Source organism: Motacilla alba, chromosome 2 (assembly GCF_015832195.1).
Source record: "Motacilla alba alba isolate MOTALB_02 chromosome 2, Motacilla_alba_V1.0_pri, whole genome shotgun sequence".
NCBI classification, from domain to species: Eukaryota; Metazoa; Chordata; class Aves; order Passeriformes; family Motacillidae; genus Motacilla; species Motacilla alba.
In genome coordinates this window covers 34,595,858-34,611,961 of record NC_052017.1, presented here as the reverse complement: position 1 = coordinate 34,611,961, position 16,104 = coordinate 34,595,858, and the positions used below count along the sequence as shown (strand labels likewise).

The following is a 16,104-nucleotide window of genomic DNA, read 5'->3' as shown; positions in this document are numbered from 1 at the left end:
ATTGGTTTAAGTGTCGAATTCTTCTTCTTACTCAGCTATTTCATTCTCAAAGGACTGTTTAACATTCAAATATATATGTTATCCAACAGCTCTAGATTTACTCACACTAGCAAATCAGGACATACCAAAGTAAGAAGGCACTGCCACAAACTACAAGTAATCATCACCGGTGGATTCTACCCCTCCCTCTCTTCTTTCTTACCTGCAGAAGAAATTGTAGCTCAGATGCAGGGAGAAGGTGCTTCAGGCAAGGAGAACCAGAGATGTGTTGTTACCATCTGCTGCTTGTTCCAGCCTAGGTGATTTTTTCTCTGACTGTGAAGACTTGGCCAGTTGAATTAAGTCAGTCTACTTCATGTCACCTCACAGAATAGAGAGCCATCAAGTAAAAATTGATCTCTATAGGCTGCGGTGAAGCAGCTGGCACCAGCTCTGCCTCTTTGATAGATTATCACAGCATGTCAGAACACTTGAATCATTCTTAACAAACTAATAAAGTTTGTGTGATGGACTTCAGGGTTAGAAGTTGGACCTATTCCATGCAGGCTGGTCCCCATCCCCATTAATATAAATGGAGAACAGGGACCTAGTCACAACATAGAGAAAATATGCTCCAGTACAAATTCCTAAGGAACCTTCCCCCCCCCCCCCGACCAGGGATTTATTCAAAAGCTGATTTTTGAAAGCTTTACCAGTATTGCTGCATTAATTAGCTTATCAGGATTTTCTTCAGGTATTCTTCTTAGCTGCCTGCAGTTTTGGGGTTTTTTTTTGATGCACACTTGCAACTATAAAGCACCTGTTTACTTAGGGAAGCATATTCTTCTGAAGAGTTCATGTACTGTTTTGCTGATAAGTTAAGACAGCATTATCATACAAAAGATAAATATGGAGAAACCTGTAAATTACACCCTTATTTTTGCATTTTTGTCTTAATTTTAATCCCTATGTGTTTGTATTATTTATTTGCTCTTTCATCACAGGTGCAATAATTTTTTCAGAGCCACACAGAGCCACAATCTTGGCAGGGAGTCAAGAATGCTCTTTAAAATGGTATTAATTTGTTTACCAATTTCTTTCCTTAGAGACCTCAAAACTGAATAACGTAGAATGTCATCAAGGATGTTAGTTAATTTGGAAAGCCTGCATTATGTAACTGATAGGTGAAGTTGAAAAGCTTAAGATAATATTGTTTTGACAATATGACAGCATATTGGAGGTACTTAGGCAGTGGATTGTACTAAATCACTGCAATTTTATTAATAAGTAATTCAAGCTCTCATCTGGCATTGAAATTGCTTCTAACTGTTCTTTCAGTTCATCTTGAAGGGTACTCTGAAGTGTGTTAGTGGGAGGATTATGCTGTTGTTGCCCAGGACACTGATGCTGAGATAATTGACAAGACTTAATTTTGTGGAAATGAGTTGTGTGGTTGTTGTGTAGGATGGGTTTTTTTTCCTTTTATTTTATTTCTTTTTCCTGTCCTTTGTGACTGACAGGTAGGAGCAGCCAAGCAAAAGCAGAGCCTAGACCTTTACCTAATGGAAATAAATGTAACATTGGAGCTATTTATAAAAAAGTAATACCTAAAGGGTGCTTCTTCAGCCTGAATCCCTGCTGTGGTTTTGACAGTGAAAGCTAGGCTGTAACCATCTCAAATGGAAAATTTCAGAGAGACATTAAAGTTTTAGTGGAAAGTTATGTCTCTTGGCAGGTTTCGATCTAATTATAACCTAATGGTTTTGGTCATTAACTGGGGAGAAGGGAGCAGGTTATCACTGACTCCGGTGATTGTATGGTCACCAAGGTAGTTTTCAGTCCATTCGCTTACCTCTGGCAGGGACTGCTCTTAGGGAGCAAATGAGACATGCTTTTGGGCTGGATTTTAAATGATGTCTCTGGTATGTGCAAAGACTGGCATAGCTGTATTGGACTGAAAAAGCAATTGCACCAGTGATGAAAAGAATGAAGGAAAACCATAAATGCAGAGGGACTAAAAATGGAGTCACCAGCACAAAACAAGTTTCAGCTAACAAGAAGAGATGAGAAGGAAAGACCCTATAAATGCAAAGTAAGAAGATGATGGGAAAGGAACTGTCATTTTAAGTTAAGCCTTAAAATGGCTCTTGGCTCTTCTTTGTGAGTTAGTGATAAATAGATGCTGCTGAGAGAGATGAAAACACTGCTTTCAATAATTCAGCCTAAAACAAGGCTAATGGTAGCCAAGTGTTTAACAATGCAGAACCACTGCAGAGAAGTACTGAGGTCAACAAATCTGTATTCAAATTATCATGACCTGATTTGTCTACTGTAGTTTTTAGGAAAGAAACAGATTATTGTTTTCTTGTCATGTGATTTCAAAGAAATGGAAAGAGCTAGCGTAGATAGTACTTATGTCTAAAAAAGTGATTTTCTTGGAACTATCTATCAGTCAAAGTTATTTTGTCCATAGAGTGGTTAGAGAAAGACAAACACAGGAAAATATTAAGGTGACAAAACAACAGAGAGAAATTTTGGACTGATCCAGGTAACTCCCGAAGGATGGAGGCGTGGATATGCTGTTGTTTGAAACACTGCATTTCCTCATTAGCAGTAATTGGATTTTGGAACCAGTGAAATCGTTTGCAGTTCTGATTTCAACTTCTGGTTACTGCTTTTGTAGTTGATTCAATTAGGGCTGTAAATTATATCAAGGAATTATTTAATGCCACTTACTCAAGGCAGGATACAGTAATTCCCTGTGGCTTTGTAAAATTTATTACCACACCTCAGTTTGCTTTTCTGTAAAATACACTTGCTTTGCTTGAACTTCCTTTTAAAATTCTGTTCTTTCAGACATGTGATTGCTCTTACTTCTGACAAAAGCCATTATCTTTCAATATTCAAATAGTATTCAAATAGTTTTTTGGGGAAGCCTGTGCAGGAGCTCTGAAGTATGACTGTGCAGAAATGCTTGTCTTTGCAGCATGTAGCATGCATAGAAGGATAACACCTGGTTTCCATGGCCAACCAGAGCATTGGGAAAAAGAGGTTGTAGAGAGGCTGTAATATTGAATAGTACTTCTCTTTTTTAATAGCTGGTAATATTAATTTACAATTTCCCACCCTTGTACAGAAAAGGAACCTTGCTACAGCTGTTACTTAAAAAAAATACCTGCAAATTGTACTTCAAATGTATTCTGCCTGAGGAGGAGATAAATAGAGCATCGCATGTTTACAGTGCAGCTGAGATCATTGGTTGGTAACTGGACTTTTTTTAAAAAACTAAAAGCCAGCTATGATAGGCTTGAGAGTAAAGACCCAGCGTAGAAAATCAAGACTAGAAACAAATAATTCTATAGCTCATCCTTTAGTAACTAATTAAAGCAAGAACTCTTATATTAGGCATACCAGGCACTTCAATATTTTAAACTCAGATTCATTTCACTCAATATTTTAAACTCAGATGAGTGCTAGTGTTTAAAAATAACAACTTAAGGAAATCTTACTGTATCATTCCTCTCTGAATCTCTGTTTTACCCTTTTCTTATAGACTTGGCCTAGAAAGGGGTGCAACAGCTAAAGAAGCATTGGATGTAATAGTTGCTCTGTTGGAAGAGCATGGACAAGGTGGAAATTATTATGAAGATGGGAGTTCATGCCATACTTTCCAAAGTGCATTTTTGATTGTGGACAGAAATGAAGCCTGGATACTGGAGACTTCTGGGAAGTATTGGGCAGCTGAAAGAATCACAGGTTAGTTTAGAACTCACAGCAAATCCTATTAAAAATAGCTGTAAAGGGTTGTCTTGGAAGAATTGGTCTTAAAGTCACTGAGTTTAAATAAGTGACTAATGAATGCAAGTGTTTGATTAAATCACCAATTTTAATTTTCTATATTTGTACTACTCTGACTTTTTTTATGTGTTGATTTGCATTTACTGATGTGACTTAGCATTTTCTGCAAAGATGGAGATTGTTGCCTTTATGCATAAACTATGTAATAATCATAATTTTTATACTTGATAGGTGTATTTTCACAGATCTGTTTTCTATTTGGAAATGTCAGATGGTTTTTTGATGGAGTTAATGCCCAAATTATTACTTACAAATCTAAAATATTGTGAGGCAAGGATAACCATTGATAGTTTTAACCAAAAGGGGTTTTTTTCTGGTGATAAATTGAATGGGTTGCTGGTGGTGGTTCCTTTACTGAAATAGATATACTCCTTTCATATCCCTGTTTTTAAAATGATGCAAAAGAATAATTTTCTGCTCTTTAAACTTGTAAATTGTTTCTTTTTCTGTATGTGTGAGGCCAGAGCTGCCAAACCAACTTCTAGAATTCACTGGTTTAGTGGATGAATTTATTTAAAACTTTCCCAGCATATATGGGCTGCCCTAATGTAATATGATTGTTTAAGGCCTGCATTTAATTTATTCTCATCTTAATTTGAAGGGATTTTTATTTTCATAAGAGTAGAGCTTTTTAAAATGTACTCAAGTTTGAATGAAATGAAAATTTAGAGTATTCAAGAGGACTTTTGTCATGCATTACTTGAGCTATGGCAGATGTATTCAGTTCTCTCCTCCTTTCCCCCTAAATGATTAAAGGTAGGAGATAGCAGACATGGGAAGGAGCAAAGAAATATCACCAGGCTGTGCAATGTTGTGTGATGGCCTGCTGTCAGTCCCTGCCACCAAACAGGAATCAGTTACCTTCACAGAGGTGGTGTTTTCCCAAGGAAAGCCTGCATTTTAAGGATACCTACGGGTTGTCAGGCACGAACAGATACCAAACATAGAGGAGAGAAGACTGAAAATGCTGTCCTGATGAAACCCCAGTTCTGGCAAGCAGCTGACTCCTGAGGTTCCTGGAATTATGCAGTGACAGCCTGCCTTCTTCTCTTGCCCTGCCTGCCTGATATTTGAAGAACAGTGGGTTTTATTTAGCAGTTTTTGCTGCATCAGCAATACATAACCTTCACGTCCTCCTTCCAGCAAATAAACTGTTGCCTTCATCTGCTGCTTGCAGCTCTTTGAAATGATTCTGCAGCTCTATTCTGGTTTCTACCAGCACATTGCTCTTCAGGAGGTCCCTGTGAGCTGCAGATAAGTAGTTTCCACCTCCTGCAGCCCTGCAGGAAAGGCTGCTGGCTGTGTAAGAACTCTGCATTTCATGCTTTGTTCAGAGGGGTCTTTTTTGCAACCAAAAGTGTGCCTCTTAAGCTTTCACATGAATGCACAAATGCTGATAAAATGGGGAAGATGTGTCATTCCCCAGTGTGCAGGCATATATTTTCCTGACTATCCTCAGAGTTGTGATATTACTGCTGCAGGACTGTAAAGCTTATAGTGAGTGTTTATCAAGCAACTCTCTGAAAATAATTTAAGAATAAATACTTCAAAATCCTTTCTATTAATGTTCCTAAGTCTCAGTGGAAAAATTTATTTGATTGATAATTTTTTTTTTTTGTGGTGGTGGTAGATCAAACCCATGAAATATTATTTTACATGAGTTTATAAATGTAATACTTAAAGAGCTCTTAAAGAGTGGCTTGCCTAGCTGGACACAAATACAAATATCTTCATAACACCAGTCAAGAAAATTCCCTGAAAAGTATGCTGCTTGAAAGGGTGAATCAGAATAAGCTGTCAGTGACCCTCGTGTAAGTCAGAATTGGATGACAGGGACTTTTTTGTAGAATGATGCACGGAATTTCCTGAATTTGTTATCCCTGATTTAAATTGCATGCATGGGGCATTGCAAAAGCAAGCTAACTTTTTTGGAAGGCAGTATTAAAAACTTCCACAACTACTGTTTTGCTTCTGTCTAAGAAATTATTTGTGCCAAATTCCAGAATCTGTGTTTATTTTAGTTTATAGTTTTACTTTATCAGCTCTTTCCCGGGCTTCCAATACATTTGCTTTATTCTCTCTGAGGAATATCTGCAGCAACCACTGCCATGCTATGGATATATGGTTATAAGCACTGCAGTATTTTTGATAAAAGGAACTAAAAAAAAATGTTCAGTATTCTTTGGAGGCTACTTACACATTCTTTTTACTTCATGCCATTTTAAAATTTAAGATAAAAGAATTGTAATTTGAACCTATCTTGCAGCTTACAGTGAAACTGTTTCTCAACTGGGAAGCTTAAAGCAATTGTAATGGTTTTAAAAACATTTTCCAATTTCTTAATTTTGAAGGGCAAGGAAGGTCCATTAAATGCAGCTCTGCTGAAAAATATTTTGAAATCAAGTCAGATCTCAAGCCTTCTTGTGTCTGTGGGGAATATGCCACTAGAAAAAAGAGTAGGTGCCCTTGGCATTTGGATACCACCATTGCTTTGTGGTCAGAAGGTGTGAGGTGTGGATTGTGAAACTGGCATTTTGTCTCAATCCCACTGTTAATCACAGGTGTCAGTGTCTCAGCAGGACACAGAGGATTGAGCTCTGCAACCTGCAGTGATTGGTAATTCTGTGTATGTGTAATTATATAGTTACACAGTCATGCCAAATGTACATACTAACCAATGGATTAATTTGTTTCCTAATTGATATGACATTTTCCTTCCAGCTTCTCCCAGGAAAGCTGTATTAATGCTCTCTTTTAATATGTGGCTCTTTCTAGAGGGAGTGAAATGCATTTGCAATCAGCTTTCATTAACTACAAAAATTGATGCTGAGCATCCTGAACTAAGGAATTATGTGAAAAGTCAAGGCTGGTGGAATGGAGACTCAGACTTCAATTTTTCTGAAGTGTTTTCTCTTGCTGATGACCATTTAGCCTGTTGTTCTGGCAGGGAGAGCCTAGAAAAACAAGGTGGTAAGTGTTGAACTGTCTTTCTGTGGGCACACTGGGTTTTTTAGTCACTGCTGCCTCCTTATCAGGCATTCTGTCCAGAAGTGCATGTGACTGAGAACACCTCTACATGTAAACTGTGTAGGAAGGAAGATCAGAACTAAAGATTGTCTCTAAATTTGCCACAAGTTAGGATGAAGCCCTTAATGTCACCCCCAAGATTTCAAAACAGGATTACAATTACAAAGTAACTTCCTTCAGTGTTCTGATGTGCATGATGTGCCACTGCATCTGTGCTTTCCTGTAATTTTAGTGGCCCTACCTAACTAAAATTATACTATTAAAAAAAAAATAGCCTCACATATCAAAGATTGAGCTCAGTGGAATCTGCATTTTGGGGAAAACGCAGATTTAATCTTTTGGGGAAAATTTCAAGAGCATAGTTTAAGGAAGAGCAGTTGCAAACTGAAGTCCCTTTTTCTTTGTTGAGAAGAACAAAGGTACGGGAACAGACATTGTGCCTGTTCTCTGCAATCAAAGAAAGGATTTATTTCCAGACCCAGATTTATTACTGACTTCAGTTCGCTGCAGCTGGCCAAAATACCTCTGAAGTGGACGGCCTTCAGGAATGCGTGGCTGACACATACCTGCTCTTTCATGCATGAAAAATAGTACAAATTACAATTTTCTAAAAAACCCTTTACTACAGATGTGAATTTACTGGACTTTTGGCATTTTCACATGTTGGTAAATGTTCTGAAGAGCGTAGAGGTGAGGTGTTTGTTGTACTGCAGAGCTCTTGCTAAAGCTGTAGAATTGCAGGGAGTGTGGTTAGTGTCTGAGGCAGATAGAGTAACTCTGAAAGATTATAGGTAAGAGATCTTAATAAATCTGGATTATAGCACTAAAATCCCTGAGGGCCCCTATGGGTGGATGGCTGTGGCTGAAAATCATGCAGGCTGCTGAGTCATTCTGTGTCTCCTGGTGTGTTGAGGCACCTGTGCATGGAGGCTTGAGTCACTGCAGAGCCTGAGAAGGTACAGGGAAGAAGCCTGACCTGCCAAAGGAGCATGTGAGAAAACATGGAGAGGCAATGGGGGGAAAGCTGGGATGAACATAGGCTGGAAACACGGTGAGAACAGAGGATTCTTGTAGATAGGGGATTGGAGAAAAATCTTGGTGGCTAGGTCTGCTGCTGTAACATTCTGTGACCTCAAGACGATGTTTCAAAATTTCAACTGAGAATGGAAATTGAGAAGTGGAAAATCAGGGTGTTCTCATTCTGTCCTGCCTGGGTAGAGGAAAATGGATGTTTTATGTAAGTGGTCTGTTCATAGTGACTGCTACAGCAGTATTACAGCCTTCTTCCTGAAAATGTACCTTTTTAATAGCATTTCTCCCTACCTGGCAATTGCCATAATTAATGCTTCTTACCGTTCTCATTTACTAGCTAGGCACGTTCTTTCTGAATGTTCATTGCTTAAGTAGAAACTATTAACTTGGATTTGTGGCATGCCCATGTCAAGTGTCAGTGGCCATTTTAGGCCAAAGCTTGTTCAGGCTAAAATCCTTACCTGGGCTCCAAGCCATTGAACACTCAGGAATTTTTTCCCCCCCTCCATATAGGTGACGTTTCTGCACAAGCTATGATTGATGTCCTGCGTGACAAGGATAGTGGTGTCTGTGTGGACTCTGAATCTTTCCTTACCACAGCTAGCATAGTGTCTGTTCTGCCTCAGGACCCTAGTTTTCCCTGTATTCATTACTTCACTGGCACGCCAGACCCTTCAAGGTAAGCCACAGCATTGGGGTCCCTGGGACGCAGAGCAGGTGATGGGTTGAAAGGTAACAAACAAACCCTGCCACCCAAACTGGAGCATACTTCAAGAACATGTTCTAACCAGAAATGCAGTCAGTGCTCTGTGATGTGTAATCTGACAGTCCTGTGCTACTGAGCTTCTAGGGGAAATGCAGTTTAGGAATGGGCTAGGAATTCCAGTGTAGTTGCTTTCCACTTGGAAAGTTGTTGAGAAGATGAAGTTGGAGACTTCCCAAGTCACTTCTCTTGAACAGGTAGGTGCAAAACTCCAACAAATGAAATGTTAACTATCAGAGAGGGGCTGTGTGCTCTAGGTAGCTTCATATGACATCAAAATGTTAACACAGCAAAACATCTGCAAGTTGCTGGGATCCAAGAATGTTTTTTATTTGAGGGAAAATTTCCAGTTGGTTTACATGGTGTCCTCTCTAGCTGAAAGTAGCTGAGGATATCAAGGAAATCCTGGGCCAGATCATCAAAGAATTAATGAATTACCTTGTGTTTTAAACAGAATCCACTTGGGATTCACAGAAATTAAACTAAACCACTTGCAGTTATTCAGGAGATCTGCCACTTGCATTGAGGTCAAGAGGTTATGGGGAGAAGAAAATGGTGCCCTTGACTGTCATTCCTGTGAGAGGACTGGTAGTAATCATTAGGCTTTACTGAGGGCTGTGGAAGTCATCCATGCCAAAGGGACTTTCCACCCACCTTGCATTATACAACTCAGACTTTCAGGGTTAAGTGTCAATTTTAAACTTGCTTACCCAAACTTTTCTTTGACTCGATGCAAATCCACTATGATAAAAAGGAACAAGGCTTCAAATTATTTTGTTGGGATTTCTGTCCATTTGAAGGTCGAAAACCTGCCTTAAAAGCCTTGTTTAGAGACCCTTCTTGCTTTATTTGACACTGTAATGCATTAAGAAAGAATTATTCTAAATGCAGCCAGTGAGTCACGTAAATTCTTAGTCAGCAAGGCTTTGTGACAGTGATGGAAAGGGTTGCAGCACTGAACCTGCTGACTGTACACAGGCAGTGGTTATTAATTGTGTGTTGCAGAAGTCTTGCACTTTTGGCAGGTTGTTCACTGCAGAATGCAGGGTGCTTTGTTGTTCTGTATCTAAAGAGAAGGAAGGCAGTTGTTCCATTCACTTGCCAAAACCTACTTCCAGCTTCTCAGGAATGAAGATTCTCTATTGATGGGGTTTTTTGTTTGTCTCTCTTAGGAGTTTAGATCCATTCAGTGTTAAAATAGTTTGAGAAATGTCACAATATTGGTAGCCATGTCTTCCCCCAGCTCTTGAAGTAGAATTCTAAAGTGCTGCTGTTTATATGCAAAATCCTCTGATACTGAGCAAGATGTGTAATCTTCCCTGCTCCACGCAAGTGGTTGTTTTTTCTGATTTTAATAAAACTTAAATCTGGAAGGAGGAGGAGAGATGCCAGTGGGAACAGATGAGAAAAACTGATGTGAGGCTGAATGTTGCGTTTTGTTACAAAAAATCTTGGAGGAGAAAATCAGTGCTACTCTTCTAAAGAAGTGGCAGAACTGGCATGAGGACACCAGAAAATATTGTAGGTAAAAGGGGTAATAAGTTTTTGCAATAACTGCCTAACCTAGTTCTTCTAAAGCACGTACATTTGTTTTGCTTGACCAGTACCAAGTCTCTAACCTTACCCATGCCTAGTGTAGATGAATTACCTATGCTGCTCTGTATGTGTTGTTTTAAAATAACCTGGTGAACATTTCAGTAACATATATGAGATCTCTCCTATTACTGCAAGCAGTAATTCTTATTTCTTTCAGGTCCATATTTAAACCCTTTATTTTTGTTGATGATGTAAAATTAGTACCAAAAGTGCAGTCTCCTTCTTTTGGCAATGATGATCCTGCTAAAAAGATACCTCGATTCCAGGAGAAACCAGATCGTAGGCATGAACTGTACAAGGCACATGAATGGGCCCGATCTCTCCTGGAGAATGATCAGGTAAGAGCTGTGGGACCTGGAATTAAAGAACTGAATTCAGTGCAGAGTCCCAACTCCATACCTTAGTTCACAGTCACTCACTGAAAAACATTCTCTGAATATTCTTAGAATCCTTGAGAGTTTAGCTTGCGTAATGATGCCCTCTGAAGGACAAACTATTCTGCATAGTTTTTGTTATCCTGAGAGTAGAGCTCTGTTCCATTACTTCTACAAAATGAAAAGTTAAACTGTTTAGCTGATTTAAGCTGTTAAACTTGTTCAGTCCCCACTGAGCATATAGTCTTTTTAGTGATTAGAACACTGGATGCTAGTGCAACATGGTATCGGAATTACGTGCTAGGAAGAGGGCAGGGGTGTAATTTAAATCATATGCTGGATTAAGAACTTCATAGTTTGGAAAGGTATTTTTCTCGAAGGAATAATTTGCAGATGACAGTTTTGCCAGTCTTGTGTTTTGCAATTCAATGCATTTCTGTTAATTTTTAACTGAAAATGCCATATGAGAAGAAAGGACACTTTGCAGTGCCATGCAGTACATACCCGAGGGCTGAAAACCTTCCATGGTAAAAACTTAGTGTTGAAGATCTCTTATGCAAATAATTTTGGGATAAATAAAGTCAGGAAGGGGATTATTCTGTATAGATTTTTCCAAATGGTTGAGATACTACTTTTGGTATCATCGGGCAGGTGGTTCAATGACTTCTCAACATTTGCTATTACAGCTACAGCAGTAAACTGGATAAGTGGTTTTAAGGAAGTGAAAGAGAGGGAAAGATCACCAAGGCACATCTGTCAAGCTTTTATGGGTATTCAGGCAATTTGTGGAAGACCCTCATATAGTTGGGTTGAACTCCCACAGAGGACTTGCATTTCCACAGTTTTCCTCTGTGTGTATTTGCATGGGTCAGAGTCTTGCCATGATCATAACAACATTCAGATCTACCCACTATTGATTAAGGAAGCTGTGATAACCTTTGCTAGTACAAACATTTCTTAAATGCAGTTTGGGTTACATTTTTAATTTCTTGGAATGGTGTAATTTAAAAAATGTGGCCTCTGGTAATATTGTTTTAATGTGCAGCTGGCTCTCATATCATTATGCAAGATGTTGATTAGGGGAAGACCTGGCAGAGGCATCTTAGCATCTTGTGGACTCTTGCCTGTTAAAGTCCCCACAATGTGACGCCAATGGTTGTGGTAGAAAAGAAAATGCAGTTTCTACTCAGGTTTCATGCTATAAAAGCTGCTCATCCAAGAGCCTAAACCTTAGATGAGATGCTCTACTCTTTCTGGACAAAATGCTGAGAAAAATCCTGGAAAACTCAGAACCACCACTCATTCTAAGTGACTTTTTTTTCCCCCCTTGAAACTCAGTTTTGAAAGCTGCAAGCAAAACAAGCAGCACTTCTCCATTAAAAAACAAAAAGGTAGAGTTTAAATAACATTTGGATAAAATGAAATTACTCCTTTTCCAGGAGTAAACGTTCTAGAAGCACCAAGGGGAGTAAGTCAGAATGGCACACAAAACCTCCCTGGGATCTGGAGTCTTAGTACTGTTACATGACACATCATTTCAGATTTATTAATCATCCTGCAGGTGGTGATTTGAGGGATGCACATGCAAATACCACAACCTGTACAATTCTTAGGGCTTCTAGTCTTCTGTCATAGTTCTGTTAGTGGGATTACAAGCTTAAGAACTTGTACCTCTGTTATATGTACAAGCCTTGTATAATGTTCCTCTATCCATCTTTCACCATCTTCCTTCTTTGCTTTAAACACAGCAACTCCTGTTTGGTTATTTTTCTTAATGCACAAAATGTCCAGGACTGTTCCTTTTAGCCTTTGGCCATCCAAAAAAAAAACGAATAACATAAATAGTTTGTACTTAAAAAGTCTTTTTCATTTTTAAAAATATTTGAAAATATCTCTGTAACAAAGGGAAACAAGAAAATGCTTTAATGAGCCTGTTTGCTGGTTAACTGAGTTTGGTTATTTCATGCCTTTAGGATAAAGGCCAGAAACTGATGAGGATTATGTTAGACCTTGAAAAACAAGGTTTAGAAGCAATGGAAGATATCCTTTCTCGTACAGAGATTCTGGATCCAGCTGAAGTAGTGGATCTTTTCTATGACTGTGTTGACACAGAACTAAAGTTCTTCAAATAAAGTAAGCAAACAATTCTTTAGGTACTCTCTACCATGAATATGAAATGTTGAATCTGATTCTGCACCTCCTCCTCTTTTACACTAAGCTGAGGATGTTAAGAATTGGGTTCAAACCCATCTTTCTACCTGCTCAGCTTGTCTCCAAAGTCCCTTTTCCCTATGCTGCATTGCAGGAGATTTTTTTTTTTTTCAATTTCACTCTTGCTTGGAATGGATTTTCAACAAATTTTATCTCATTTCAGCTACAGTGGCTATTGTTAGCCTTTTCACTGGAAGACTGCAATGTTCTTCAAGCCTTGAAAGAAAGTCTTCACACTTGTGATTTTGCAGGAAAAAACATTTCTAGAGGAAAAAAATGTTACTTGCTAGCTGTATCCGGTTAACAAATTGCTTTCCTTTGTCCAATCTTGTGGTGTTCCTGTTTGTGTATGTATATAGTGAAAGGAGAAAGTCACTGACTGGTCCAATTACTGTGTGCATGCTGGCTAATTTAGTACAGAATGTTAAAACATGTATGTTGGGCAACCAATTAAAGTAAAGATTTAACTTCATCAGGCTAATTGCCATATTGTCATTGAAAGCAATCTGGTTTTCCCTGTGTTGCTCAGGACTAGGCTTGCAGCAAAGCTGACTTGCATTTTTCTCTTTTTGCTAATTCATACAGAGTTGAAATGGTAGAGTTGAAATCAGAGTTTGAGATGGGCAGGAAGGTAAGTCCTGGCTCTTAACCTAGTTGTGCTAGCTTCATATGGCCCTATCTGGTTGCAGTAACTCAGCACCTGACATTATGTCTGTACAAATTACCAGAATTCAGTCCCCAGGTTATGTTCTGCCCTCGCCCTCAGCCAGCTTGTGCTTGTAGTGCACCTGGCTGCTGCTCCAGAACTGAGTCCTGAAGTGCAGAGCCAGCCTGGATGCTGTAGAGATCTACACATATTGGCTCTTCAGATGCAATTAATAAGGTGTCAGATTTATACACAAGCTACGGATTTGGAATTTTTTAAAGGAATAGATGGTGGACATTGATAAATACCTGGCTATTCTCCATCTTTCTGCCTTTGTACTGCTGAACAGTTCCTAGTTATCTCTGTTGTGAGACACATAGCTGATGAATCCTTTAAGTACCAGGGAGTTGCTGGTGGGTGTGGCAATCCAACTGGTTAGGCTTAGAAATGGCTGTCCTGTGCTTCCTTACATTAGGTGCAGTGCTGCAGCATGCTTCCCTTCCTCCACAGTCCTACAGGCAGACCTGCTTCTCACTGTATTTTCTTCTTGTGGAAATGAGATAGGGCAAACACTGAGAATTAAACCAGTAAACACTCTGTCCGGTGAAGATGATTGGTGGGTTTTTTTTTTCATACAGGAGGTTGAAAGAGGACGTCCATGTCTTTAGTAAGTGGAAGTTAACATATGGAGTTAAAATCCTTCACTGTTTGAGAAAGGGGATGATGAAGAAACACAGGCTTCTGTATTGAGGAAGTAAAAGCTCCTTAGAAAGCAGTAACACCTCAAGTTGAAACTGTAAGAGTTGTGCATCAGGGAAATAGTCATTGCCATATTGCATTCTCAGGATTGTTAAAATGAAATTGTTTCATTCAGACTCATTACTTTGGTATTGCCTTATATGACAAATGGCAATTGGACAAGGAAATGTGGGGCCTTTTCACTTACAGAAAACAAGGAAGAATATATTTTCTCTTATGGCCTACCTAATAATCTCCCATTCACAATGAAATCCTCCCATGCTGTCTATCCTAGGACCAACTCCTGTGTCTAAGTATTTTAAAGTGTAGACAATAGGAGAAGGAAAATATCCAAGTAGACTCTGAAATTTAGCTGCTCTGTATAATAACCCGAGGAGGGGCTGACTGCAAGAAGCACACTTGATTTCAGAGAGTGTTGGGGGGATGAAGCCCACTGAAGGAAAAGTGTGCTTTTTCCAGCTGCCCATAACTGAAGTAAATGGATTTCCCATGAAATCACATCTCCTGATAGGAGTAGCTGGGTATTTCTGCACAACCAGGGAACAGGAATAAAATTATTGCTCCAGGGAGCAGACAAAAATTAGGATGTACCTCTTCTCACAGCTATTTGGCATGACTTGGATCTCTAATCTTTGAGAGCTGGAAGGAAGGCAACATGAAAGAAGTGAGTGTTCCTGTTAAAAACATGTATCTTATTTGCCTGTTTCTTAAGAAAGAAGAAAGCAACATTTGCAATTATCTCATGGGCGTTTATGTCCTTATGTGGAACTGCTTATATGACAGAATGAATAAATTGTTTTGAGCACAGTGATCCAGGCAGTAATTTTCTAATAGTATGTTGATTTTGCTTCAGTTGTATAGTGCATTTAAAAACCCAAACCAGCTGTGGTACAGCAACATGGTTGGGTGCAATCAGAAGAAACCAGAGCAATAATGGTCTTAATATTTGCCGTGGTCTTGAACAGAGGTGTGTCTCAGTGGAAGGACACAGTGGGACTTGTGGGATCAGCTGCCTCAGGGTGACAGCCAGTGTGATCCTCCAGATGCTTCAATGGATCTTGAATGACAAATATATGGAAACATTTCAAAAATGCTAGCAAATAGGCACAGGATTTCTCATTTCATCCCGGAAAGATGTTGTTTATTTCTAAAATACCCAAACCATAATAAAAAATGGAATAAAATTTTCTTCTCCTGTATGTATCTGCTGGCAGGTAGTCTAGATTGTTTTAAAATCCTTAGGAAGGTAGTTACTACAGAGCAGTACGCAAATTTCAGAATAAACGAGAGCCAACAATATGCCACTTTTAATAATACCATAACAAAATAGTTTTTAAAACAGTATGCAACTTTTCCAGTTGTTCAAGAAGCAATGTAGATGTAGACCCCTGCTTGTTACTACATTCGTGCATGTTTATCAAGTAACTACAGTAAGTGACATTATTGGTCAAAGCAGCACCACTTTTTTTTTTTCTTTTTTTCTTTTTTTCTTTTCACGTGGTGTACAGCAAGTTATCACAATAAGCTAGAAAAAGACTAATGTTGCTTTCTTGGAATCCTATGGGTGAAAAGCTTCTTATCCCACACCATCTTACACCATGAATCTGCATGTGTGTGGGAATAGTTACAGCATAACTGAGCTGCTGTAAGAACAAAGAGAAAAGCAGGGATATAAAGATGCAGTGACCTGTCTTTTCCAAATAGTTGTGTTCAAAGGCAACACCGTGGGGAAAGATCATCAGTGATCTATAACATTATTACACTTCTAACTGAGGGGAATTGATGGCAACTATATGAATTAATGCCATAACTGTAATAGCCTGGCTGTTAGCACCAGACTCACTCTGGAACAGCAGTAC

General features: G+C 38.9%; 1 protein-coding gene across 1 annotated transcript in view; it reads left to right on the top strand.

The window, feature by feature from the left end:
• Positions 1-15,423, top strand: part of SCRN1 (secernin 1) — a 39,226-nt gene extending 23,803 nt beyond the window's left edge. The window contains exons 4-9 of the mRNA XM_038127352.1: positions 3,533-3,735; positions 6,613-6,807; positions 8,410-8,575; positions 10,413-10,593; positions 12,603-12,762; positions 13,004-15,423. Of these exons, the coding sequence (XP_037983280.1) occupies positions 3,533-3,735; positions 6,613-6,807; positions 8,410-8,575; positions 10,413-10,593; positions 12,603-12,761 (904 nt within the window). The 3' untranslated portion in view covers position 12,762; positions 13,004-15,423. The remainder of the gene's footprint in view (positions 1-3,532; positions 3,736-6,612; positions 6,808-8,409; positions 8,576-10,412; positions 10,594-12,602; positions 12,763-13,003) is intronic.
• Positions 15,424-16,104: the final 681 nt, after the last annotated feature.